The sequence below is a fragment of the Macrobrachium rosenbergii genome, chromosome 4 (genome assembly GCF_040412425.1).
Source record: "Macrobrachium rosenbergii isolate ZJJX-2024 chromosome 4, ASM4041242v1, whole genome shotgun sequence".
Classification (NCBI taxonomy): domain Eukaryota; kingdom Metazoa; phylum Arthropoda; class Malacostraca; order Decapoda; family Palaemonidae; genus Macrobrachium; species Macrobrachium rosenbergii.
The window spans coordinates 25,072,810-25,085,283 of NC_089744.1; the positions used below are offsets into that span (position 1 = coordinate 25,072,810).

Consider the following 12,474-nt stretch of genomic DNA (forward strand, 5'->3'; position numbering starts at 1 on the left):
CACAAAGATATTTCCTCAAAACTTGGTTTATATATTCATGTTGGGAAACAAAGGCAATCTAATTATTAGAAAAAAATTTACTGTGTGATATAAGTTTTTAAAGAAATCTGTATTTTTTGCTTAAGTTTTAGCAAAATAAAATTATCTTATGTCAACCGAAGTAACGGACAACTACTATAGGCTATTTTGTAAATATGTAGTATAGGGATGTATACAAGAAATTAAACATCGGCTATAAATGTAAACCCACATTTTATAACAAAATCTATGCAGATACCAATGGTATAATCCTAATTAGAATGTTAATTTTGGGATTTTATATTGCATTACGTCGTCCACACTGATATTGTGTGTCTGGAGTGTGACACTTTATTTTAAAGGGTACTGAATTTGTATACTGTACGGTATATGATTCCATGACTGTTTCTCTTTGCTTGGAAGACAAAATTAACAAATCCGCAAGGTTCATACTGATTTTTGTAACAAACACTACAAAAGCATCAAGTACTGGTGTGAATAAAAAAAAAAGTAAAGTTAGTTTTCAAGTTGCCCTTCTTAGAGTAGTGCAAACCTGAAAGTAACCTTAATTTCCATATACAGCACATATGTTTACTTTAAAGTACTTAAGCTTACCCACTGCCAGTTAAATATGAAAATTTTGTACTGTGCTCTTTAAATAATTTTCATTCCTCGTGTATTCTTCAAATATATATGATCAATAAGAATAACTCCTACTCCCCTGAAGAACTTATTCATATGTCAAGAACTTTTATGTCAATTTTTTTTTGTACAAATAAAACTCACCTTCTTTTCGTCAGTCACATAATTGGGGAACTCTTGTTTGCAAATATCAGCATAAGCTAAGAGCACCTTTACTATTGTCTTGGCAAATCTTTTCATGAATCTCTTCCAGATCTCTGGGTCAGGGCATTCTAACTTGGAAACGACGCCGAAGCATTGCGTCAACTGAGTAAACACATCTACCACAGAGTTCGAGAAGAGGGAGTTCTCGGAGCTCGGAGGGAACTGAAATGACAAATATTAATAAGTACAGTATTGACTGACAGTAATTGGAAACTTTAGCCGTAAATCTACTGTTTTTTAAATAAAAAATAAATACCTTGAGATATAAACAGATAACATAATCATATGAAAAAGGCCATTTTCATTCATGTCTGGTATCAGTCTACTCAAGTCAGATCAGCAAAAGATGTTGAAAATAATTTCAGTCCCAAAACTCACATTGCCAATTTGCAGTAGTAAGTTATCACCCTAAATTAAGCTTACTGTAAGAAAGCATTCACAGGATAAAGCATTCACAGGATTAAGCATAATATTCTGCTAGTTCATTTCTTTCCCTCAAGGAACAGAAAGATTCAAAAATTAGGAATGTGCTCAAATTTTTCTAAAAATAATTCTAAGCAAACATCCTGTAAGTGTATGGGATTTTATAAAAATGTGATTCACTAACTTGTATATTACAGTAGACCTCTTACATTTAAAATATATCATTACCTTTAAGATATAGCAGTACAGCACTGGCATCTCAACAATCTTCTAGTTAATTTTCTTATAGTAAAGTAACTTCTTTCTACTTTCAATGATTAATAGTATAAAAAAAACTAGAATGCACAACTGGTCAAGATATGAGTAATCTAACAAACAAAAGGATTACAGTACGTATTTATTAATTTTACAAGGTAAATGTTCTCTCACCACTAGGTTGCCACATTTCCTACTACATCTTATCACTTGCTTCCGTGATGAACTCGAGCAACTTATTGCACAGTACCATTTGGAAGGGGCAGGTGGGTAACCCCAATAATAGGTTGTTCTAGCTTAAAATAAATAAAAATATTCAAAGGTTTCGTGCAACCATGCACTGACTTTATGCTGGCTTGATACTCAAGAAAACATATATGGAAAAATTTTAGCTTCTTTTCTGACTAGAGATTGCCGTAGTTTCTACTAATTTCCTATAATCATTGTACATCCATGGCTTCTCCACGGGTCTTGAGCTTCCTTAATGTTCTTCGCCATTTAATAAGTAAAATACTATAAAAACTGGGAAAAGACTGTGAACCTGCATTGCTCAGCAAGAACAAAAATCCTATTGCTGTGGGCAAACTGAGTTAGTCACCAAGTGATTAATGAGAGAGAAAGTGGAGGATGGGAAGGGTACGTGATAATGGAGTTTGCTAATTGCCCGAAAAACTTGATTAGCCACTTCAACAACCGGTATTAACAAGCTGAACGACAAAAAATTCCTTTCAAACTGAACTTGCAAAGAGAAGGTCTGACATCATGAACAATGACTTTCGTGAGTAGTCTTGATCCCTAATCATATTACAGTCTCTTCAGATAATTTCTCTCAGCCATTTGGATGTGGTTTCTTAAGAGCTCTACTTGTTTTGCATTTATGAACACAAGATGTTGTGAGTACCCAGGTCTTCAATCATTCCCCTCCAGGTTTTCTTCATGACTTAGAAGCACAAAAGGGTGTTATCAACCCATCTTACAAAAACTGACAAAGCTGGAAAATTGAAACATGCTATGACATCATCAGCTTTCCTGGGATACAGTTCCTTGTTATAAGTACGGCAGGAAGGGCAGGCCATCTAACGACCATCCATTGGTAAGTATGGCAGCTCTGTAACTTCCTGACAATAATAGCACTGCAAAGGACATGAAGAAAGATATTTTCAGGGGCTATCCTTTTACAAAGTTATTCCATAGGTTCATCAGGCCCTTTAATAAAACTCCTCAAAATGATTTCATTTTTTGTTCTGGGTAGGAATATGTATATCCAGTGTCTCATATTTAATGAATGAATGAATCATGAAAATTAGGTTATAAAGCCAAGGACAAGCACTTTCAGCTATTCAGCACTTAAAATAGTGAAATAAGGAAGTTGGAATGGTTGGAGAGCAAGATGAGGAGATCTAGAAAATAAATGAGATGAAGCACAAGGATCTAAAGGTGAAATTGGGAGGAAGCCCAATTCTACAAAGCAGCAATAGAGACGGACAGCAAGATGAAAGAAAGGAAGTGATAATGGAGGTAAAGTAAAAGGCTAAAAAGAGTGCACCTTGGGGTCGAAGGGCACCTGAAAGCACCTTTTATTAATACCTACAGTGCACTAAATGATGTGCACTAACCAAACCCCCTCCCCTACGGGGGCCATCCTGCTTATTCAAAGACTAAGGTACACTGCAGGCCAGGATGGTTGGAGAACCAATCCCCTAATTTATTTTGGTCACCACATTGTCCCAGCTTGTGGATATGAGAAACTAGTTGCCCAGCATCGCTAAAGGCAAATTCCTTGTAAGCCTGTAACATCCTTAAAGGCTGAGAACTACCCAAGGATTTGCTTGGATAGCCTGCAATGTCCTCCAAGCTGTTTGCAGACATCCTCCACTGGAGTTGCAACAGTCAGGAGAGGAGGAAGAACTGTAATAAGATTTTTCTTGGGGGTCTTCAAGTTGTCTGAACAAGGACTCCACACCTTTTTCAATACCGTTTCTAACAATAAAACACCTAGCATATTCACAAATAACAGCCTTGATCAGCCAGTACACTTATAGCAGCTAGCCCTCTAGCAACTCTGAGACAAATACACACATGAGATAAGAATTCATGAACTCTTTTCATCTACTAAATAACTTTAGTTACTGACTACATCCTTCTCGTCTTCAAGTACAGTGTATAAGTAAATTACGAGGTTTGTACAATGCATGAACACTTGATTAGGTACATGGCTTACCTCATCCTTCTTATCTCTCTGGAAGGCACCATTGAGATACTCGAGCGACACATCGTCATTCTCGTTTAGCCACTGCATAACAAATGGCTCGAACCACCTGGTGGAAACGTAAATTTCATCAAAAAGAATTATTACACAATTACCAAATGTGCATTTCAAAATTTATTGCTACCTCATAAATGCACTTTTACCCATTTAATAATGACATTATCGGTATTCAGTGAATTGGTGTGGTGTACAATCTTGCACTTACGCAGGGTACTCAGGCACTTGATCTTTGTAGGGAGGTACATCCTTCACGTAGTTATTGTAGAGCCATTTTACCTGGAAGGGTACAGACAATGATAAGACATAGTTTGATTCATGTAGTAATTCTAATAAATGAGGTGACAAGTGACATAAGGCAAGGGCGAAATTTCAATGTTACAAAAAATAACTGAGGTAGCATGGGAGTTAAAAATGGCTGACCTTGAAATGTAAATTCATGTATTCACTGCTCTTGCACAAGCGATGTTGTTCGTGTTCCTCAAGAGCATACTTGATGTCGACAGCAAACATACTCCACATTGTGGAAGCTGAGAGCTATGGGAGATAGAAAGGAGCATTTTATTAACTGCTGCTGTTCTATGTGTATTCCATTAAGCATGTCTCTTATGTACCATTAACTAAATGCTTATTAAAGAGAGTCCGCCAAAGAACTCGCATTTAACTATGGAAGGATGCTTTTTATACCATATTTCAGAGCAAGCTGCAAATGAACTGATTAGGTTACCTGTCCAATATTGAACTCTTGTGGGAACTGGTTCAGGACAGGGGCATAACTGTTCTTGTCTTCCTCGATGACAGAGACAATGAGTGCGATCAGCTTGTGCCAGAAATCAACACTCTCCAATCGAGGGCCTTGTTCCCCACCTTCTTTCTTCTCTGAAGGATCCACCTGGTAAAAAACACAAACAGCAATGGACTCATCCTTAAAAAATTATTTACAAGCCCCATCAATAAATAATAGATACAGGAATAAACATTCACTAAAATTTATTTCCAGATGACATTATCAGTGAGGGGAATATATAATTTTCAAATGGTAGGGTACGATATACAACTAGAGAAAAATCGAAATATTCCCACCTGAAACTCTCTATCATATAGTTCATAGCAGTTTTCAAAGAGGAACTGGTAGGTTGATCGGAGACAAGCAATTGCGCAGTCCTTAACAACTACGCTAGCTCTTGGTGGTGATGACAATTCTTGCACCTGTTCACAGAGAAGACGAGTTAAAAGTCAGGAATAACCTAGCTAAACAGTAGTCACGGCAGTATTACTAAAAGCACATACGCTTAATTCAATCAGAAAAATGACAATTAGACAATTTTAAGGAAAAGAAAACCGCATTTGCGTATTTGCTAAACAAACCAAGAAATTAAATCCTGCTGTGCCAAAATAAGTATTGAAGGTAACAATCTGAAACAAAATATTACCTACGAAAATGAAAAAACAATTTGATAAGAATATAACGAATGATAATAGACACTGTGCATGTAAACATGTACCATCAATAAATACGTCATACAAGAAAAATCTAAGTCTCTTGTAATCTTTCTTTGTTGGCAAGAAAAAATATCTTCCTCATGAAATGCTTGTCATTTCGGTTATAAGGACTCTTATGTTCCTAAGCATGACGGTTGTTCATACAGCTAGCGTAATTTACAAGAATTACAGTTTTGGTTTCAGCCAGGACGTAAAAAAAAACTGAGAATTATTTTCAAGTCCTGAGACACTGGCAAAATTGTGAATAATCCACAGATGACAAACATTTTGGGAACCATTTACTCAGATCGTGCGTAGAACAGTAATTCACCGAGGCACTGATCGCTTCTCGTGAGTTTGCTTTACAAAACCACCTGAAATTCAACCATTTATGCTTATTTAATCATTAAACTCTTCCGAAGATTATGAATCAGGTGATGATACCTGTGTAGGTAAATGAAGTAAAAACAACAATTTTTCATAGTAAGAGCCTTCCTAAAAGCAACCCCGATTGGCGTTTAAATGAAAATTAATTACTGCCCTTTCTTCTGAGTCAATATATTGTATCCACTTCATACAAACGAAATAGATCTATCTCTTCTTGTTTAAAATGATGACTTTCAACATAAGCATATTTTTTTTCTACATCAGCTATATTCTTTTTTTTTCACTATCATGCACCTTAAATTTTAAAGAAAAGAGAAATAAAACTGATTTATATGGAAAGGTTTTCAAGGAAGGGAGCTGATACGGTAAAAAGTCTAGAATGGCACTTACTTTCATTCTGAAGAAAGTAATGGATGTTAAAAGGTCGACAGTTGACTTCAAGTCTTGAAGTTTCTCATTTGAACTGGCTGGGAAGTTGTTACGATACATAGATAAGTCAATTCGCAAGGAATTGTGTAGTTGATCCAGCAGCTTCACGAATTTCTCTTTCTGTAACCAAAACAAAAAATTATATATATATATATATATATATATATATATATATATATATATATATATATATATATATATATATATATATATATATATATATATATATATATATATATATATATATATATATATATATATATATATATATATTATATATATATATTGCTCAAGGAATTCTGCAACTTTCACCTGAACATTTGATCAAGGATCTGGAGGAAATTAAAGTAGTTTGGGAGTTACTGGACTCCCAACACTTACACCAAAATTTGAAGCAGCAAATCTGTCTGAGGCCGAGACAGCGGAAGAAGCAGTAGTGTGTGCATAGAAGGCGTTAATATTAGCCAAAAGAGTGGACATCACAGCTGGCACGCCTGGGCACAGGTACTTGGTCGAGAGGCAATGGAAATGCCTGAGCCGAAGGAAAAATACAAGTTAGGAAGATTTATTGATTGCTGCGTAAACAGTGTGATACTGAGTACTGTAAAAATTACCATAAAATGGGTGAAAAAATGTTTATGTAAAATCTGAGTTAGTTCCTACGTATTATTTTGTATAATTATGATCTTTGTTACCATTGAAAAAAAAATCATAGAAACAAATCTGACAAATAACAGTGAGAGACGGTCATCAGAAATATCACCGGCACCAGTTCGAACAATAATCATAATTATAACATCAGTCATTTAAGAAGAAAAAAGGCACACTAAATGGACTAATTGCGAGAAGGCCAGTAACTCACGTCATGGCCTGGTAAATGCTCTCGATGCCATAACGCATAGCGAATTCATCCACTATGTCTTGAGCATGATCGTCGAAGTAGACCTTCCATGCGTCGTCGCCTTTCGCTTGGGGCAACTTGACAGCGCCGCCTTCCAGTTTTGACAGGTAATGGAAGAGGTTTTCGTGGAGGCAGGTGTACTGAACGTGGTAGGGAGCCACCTTCTCTTCACCCTTGATTTCCACAGAAATGTGTAATCGGATGGCTCCTGACACCGCCGATTTGTCTGTTCGTTTCTCCAGGTTGTACCAGACGTCCATCTCGCCCGACAGAGTTCGCACCTGGGAAATACATTGGTAAGTTGCATGTTTCATGTACGCACTTCAAACGTGTAGTTCTAAATATGATACCTATAACGGAACAAGCAGAAAAATTCCAGCAGATCCTTTTCTTCATATAAGACCATTCTAGTTTGTGAAACATTGTAAGCCAGGGCAATGTCCCTCTAGTTTGCTCAATAGCTTTGTGTGAGTCTACATTACACTTAATAATAATAATAATAATAATAAAAGTACTTGAGAACAATGTTGTCATTGGGGTAAAGCGAATAACAAACCAGTGTAGAATAAAAGTTAGAAGTAAACGAAATGATACACAAATTTCGATCACTAGTCTACTTCTAGATTACGCTGGAAAACAGGTATCATTTCAATATCATCTTCTGCTTATAGAAGAAAAAAAATCTAAAATTACTGAAACTTTCCAAGTCCAAAATTATGTTGTAATGGACAAATCCAAATTTCAAAAGACTTAAAAAAAACAATCTTATTAATGTTCAAACTCGTCTGTTGTATATTCCGTTTTTGACAAAACTGAGAGGAGGAGAAAATCCATCAAGCAGCACAATTTGAAGCGAATTCAAGGCCACTGCGGTTAAGGCCGATTAACTGGAGAAATCTAAACCTAATCGTATCAAGCATAAACACATGATTAGCGAACTGCCGTGACCTATTTGAATTATTAAGAAAAGAAAAGAAAAATAAACGCTAAATTCTCCTTCAATGACGAAAGCAAACAAAATAACAACGGCTGATGTGACCCAAACACTGAACGCTTACCTCAGAACAGCCCCAAAATACACACATTTAAGGCCAAAAAAAGACGTTCTGTTATTACTGCTTCTTACAAGGACGAGGCAAGATACAAAAAAAAAGCAGAACAGAAATAAAAGGCTAAACAGAACACAGAATCTTAATAATTCCTTCCTACTCTATACACGTTTGTTACGTAATGATAATCAATGCAGGGTCAAATACGTTAAGTCCAATGACAAAGGGCGCTGCTCTAACACAGATTTAAGTAGCAAATATTGACTACCCACAGGCTTCCAACATGTGCTTAGATGAGGTACAGGCTCTCAGTAACGGCCCAAAGCTCCCAGTTTGTAATTTTGGTTGGATGGCGAACGTACAAAGAGAAATCAGTAATGTAATTCAGAGGTTCTAAAAACACAGGGGCAGTCGAATGCTAGACAGGTGATATTCAGAAAAAAACTTTTGGTGGCCTTATCACCAAAGCTTTCATGTTTCTAAAATTAAAATTCTGTAAATTAATAATCCACTCATTTTGATTAGGAAGTGAATTATGACAGTGAATTTTATTCTTATCCGTATTTAATTTCTTAGAACGTTCACAATGGACAAATGAAACTTAAGTATTTAGTATGATGACTTACAAGAAAAAGACACTCGGAAACTATAATGGCAGATATGCCCATTTGGTAAGATACCATTACGTCAATGTTGTCAACAACTCGTGTAAAAGGACGGAAGTGCTGTGCCTTCTCGAATTGCGCACTATGCTCGACAATTTGAATGCCGGAAGCCTTCGAGAAACCATTACAACCGTTGCGAGTCTCAGTTGTGTCACAGGAGCAGATTAAGCCATTACTTTCTTCTGGCTTCTAGGTTTATCTCATCAGAGCTCTTTCCTAATGGTCTACTGTCTCCCTATCAATGGACTCTAAACAGTTTCTATAATTATTCATCCTGAAATGGGTGTGTTGTGTATAAATTCCAGTCTCATACAAAACTGAAGGCATATAGTTTAATCATATTTATATGTACAAGCTAGCTATTATGACACGTATACACTAAGGTGTACAGAAATACCAGTATGAAATTGAATGCATATACAGATATACATTATCCCTAGACTTATAGTTCCTCTTTGGGAGGGTGGGTTCCGTTCTCAGCTAGCACTCTGCTGGCCCCGCGTTCGAATCTCTGACCGGCCAGTGAAGAATAACAGGAATTTATTTCTGGTGATAGAATTTCATTTCTCGCTATAATGTGGTCCAGATTCCACAATAAGTTGTAGGTATCGTTGCTAGGTAACCAACTGGTTCTTAGCCGCGTAAAATAAATCTAATCCTTTGGGCCAGCCCTAGGAGAGCTGTTAATCAGCTCAGTGGTCTGGTTAAACTAAGGTATACTTACATTTTTTTTTTGTGTGTGTTTAAAACAGAGCTACAGGCAATATGAGCACTAAAATTCAACGGGAGTATCAACACAATCACAACATGAATTTTCTATACAAAGTACAGCGTTTACTACCGAGGAAACTTGGGTACACAAAGAAACTTCGGGGTATAAAATTCAGTGTTTCGAAACATTTGTCTCGCCTCTCCTGTGGAAACGCTCTATTATCGACACAGAAGAGGCGTCGTGATGTCTCATTAATGTTTGTGAATTATACGCTATTCCTCGAACTTGTGTTTTTATTGTATTCACTGTAGTTCGATAATGCGCGACCGATATCATGCTTAGGTTGAGTTACCTGGAGTGACCTAGATGGTATGGCCAGAAACGGGTGCTTTAGGGCAATAAAAGTAAATGACCAAGACAAATTTCATTCACGTCTTTTTATGACTGTTCTTAGACACAAGTGTATTCTCCTTCACAACTATCTATCTTGTCCATCGATTAATTGCGGTACGTGTATCAATCTTAACAATGCTGCACATCTTAACTTGTGTGTAAATTCTAAACACCTTTAACCTACACTATATTTTACTTTTTATACACGGTAATTGGGTGAACATTAACAATTCCATTCTTTTGTTTTTCACGCAGAATCGACTTCGTTTGTGTAACCTGTCAACTTCGCGCACTGAAAAAATTCTTTTCACAGAAGACACACCCGATCGAACCCAGTCGAGTTCATCAGCTGGTTCTACTCCACGTCAAATATATAGGTTCATGATTAAAACACAATCGAAGGCATTCGCTCGCGCTCTCTCTCTCTCTCTCTCTCTCTCTCTCTCTCTCTCTCTCTCTCTCTCTCTCTCTCTCTCCCCACGGTTGATAACCATGGCTGCTGGGAAGTAACAAAAAATTATCCACAGGGAATTTTGCATCAAAGAGTCGTAACAGCTTTTCTTTATAGTCGAATCAATAAGCATTCCCCTTGTCCTTTACAAAATAAGAGTACAAAAAATGGCGTGATATAAATTTTCTTTGGATAAACTTAGAAAACTGGAAGGCGAGTGTGTTTTCACGGAATGTCTGAGCGAGAGAGAGAGAGAGAGAGAGAGACGTGAAAGTTCTGTACAGAAAGGTATCTAATCAATATGCAATGCTCATAATGAAGTAAGCTGAATTCTTATTTGCAACGTAGCTACTAGATCCATTATCATGCACCAAATTGCATACTTTAGTACGGCTAACTAAAAGGGACATTACTCGCACACACATAATATAATATATATATATATATATATATATATATACACACATGTATAAATACGTATGTAAGTATGGGGATGTACGTACCCTTGAGAACTATTTACTTCGATAGACATTAATGCAGGTTCTTCTAACCAACTATCTCATCAAAAGACGCTCTTTTATCATTCCTTTCATCTCGTTTTCTAAAGAATAACAACAACATTCACTTCATTTTCTCTCTTTAATATTCCTTCCACTGACGTTTCTGCCACATAATTTCAGAGAGAGAGAGAGAGAGAGAGAGAGAGAGAGAGAGAGAGAGAGAGAGAGAGAGAGAGAGAGAGAGATCTGATATATACAGTAGTTCTTTTCAGTGTGTAGAACTGCGGGGAGGGTATGGCATCATTTCCCGTTTTCTATAGATGCTCTTCATGTTCCATACGTGTGCAACGGAGCGGATAAAAACGAACGCATATGGAAAAAGGGCAGTTTATTCAATCTGACTAAATATAATTATGCTGCACACACATATATTATATATATATAATTGTATATAACACTCCATATATCTGTAACACATGAGGGTAAATCAAATTAGGATAGCCGAACGAATGGAACTTGGAATTTGTATCGAAAAAAGGCCTCTCACTCCTAAATATTTTTTGTATAGTATGAAAATCAAATAACTTAACTGATAAGTGAAGTTATGTCGAATCCTTGATAAAGCTTGCTAGCATCTTTTTAAAACTGAAAAATGGTAACTCTGAGAAAGAAAGCCAGCATTAAACAATATTAAAAAGATCACTACGTACAAAAAGGCAAAATGACTCATTTGAGGAAACAATTCACAACGGTAAATCAAAGTTCATGAAATCTGAGTAAAAATCCTCCGAGAAAAACCATTATCCCTCGCTCCTATAACTTCCTATCTTCTGAGGAAAGGATTTATTACTTCCTTCTGACTTTGGCCCATCTTTTTAATACTTTCTCTTTCTCGTGTTAGCTATGAAACGACATTGGGACGCCTATGCGATTACTGCATAGTGAAAAGGTCAAAACCAAAATATGTAAGAAGAGATATTATATAAATTTCTATCAACAAAATATGGCATACGGTTTAACGACAATAATATAACACAAGACGCCCATGTAAATAAAAAAAAATGCAATGACTAACATTCGAGACTAACTCTGCCTCTCAACCCCCACCCCCCCAAAAAAAAACATAAGTGTTATAGATCAAGCAAAATTCTGCGTAAGCCTGCCAAAGAACAGATCACAATGGGATATACCGAGAAGGAAAAACAATGGAAATACAGTATAGCTGAAGCTAGTACTCCAACAGCCAGGGTAAAATAAGCTCAATAAACTCCGATTAGGTATCACAATAAACAGTATCTTAATGGGACAGCCCAATAAGCGAATGGGAAATAAAGCATCCAGCACAAAAAATGTAGAATGGTTTACTCCAAAGAAAAACACTGGAAGTGAAAGTCCTATACACAAAGTAGAATTCATGATACCGGTTAAAAATGAAAGTATAAGCTTGCAAGCCAAATATAAAAAGGTAATCACACTACACGACAAAAATGTAAGGAAAACCAAAGCCAAAATATAAAAGTGGAACTCAAGGTCATGAATAATTATCCCACTGCAAGAAAATGGCAATAGCAACTTGACAACCCACAGACTAATTAAAGTATAGAAATATTTTCCAAGGCTATAATTGAAATTAGAGCTCAATTATCAAAATAGATGACTGAAAGATAAAAGCAAAAACCTAATTCAAAATATTAAAC

At 36.2% G+C, this 12,474-nt stretch overlaps 1 protein-coding gene across 21 annotated transcripts in view; it reads right to left on the bottom strand.

Annotated features, from left to right (window-relative positions):
* Positions 1–12,474, bottom strand: part of unc-13 — a 1,228,603-nt gene that overhangs the window by 45,246 nt on the left and 1,170,883 nt on the right. For all 21 annotated transcript variants that reach the window (XM_067091652.1, XM_067091750.1, XM_067091731.1 and 18 more), the window contains 9 exons: positions 6,969–7,288; positions 6,488–6,638; positions 6,068–6,226; positions 4,892–5,017; positions 4,536–4,700; positions 4,232–4,345; positions 4,017–4,087; positions 3,764–3,860; positions 805–1,026 (listed from right to left, as the gene is read on the bottom strand). In XM_067091652.1, the coding sequence (XP_066947753.1) occupies positions 805–1,026; positions 3,764–3,860; positions 4,017–4,087; positions 4,232–4,345; positions 4,536–4,700; positions 4,892–5,017; positions 6,068–6,226; positions 6,488–6,638; positions 6,969–7,288 (1,425 nt within the window). The remainder of the gene's footprint in view (positions 1–804; positions 1,027–3,763; positions 3,861–4,016; positions 4,088–4,231; positions 4,346–4,535; positions 4,701–4,891; positions 5,018–6,067; positions 6,227–6,487; positions 6,639–6,968; positions 7,289–12,474) is intronic.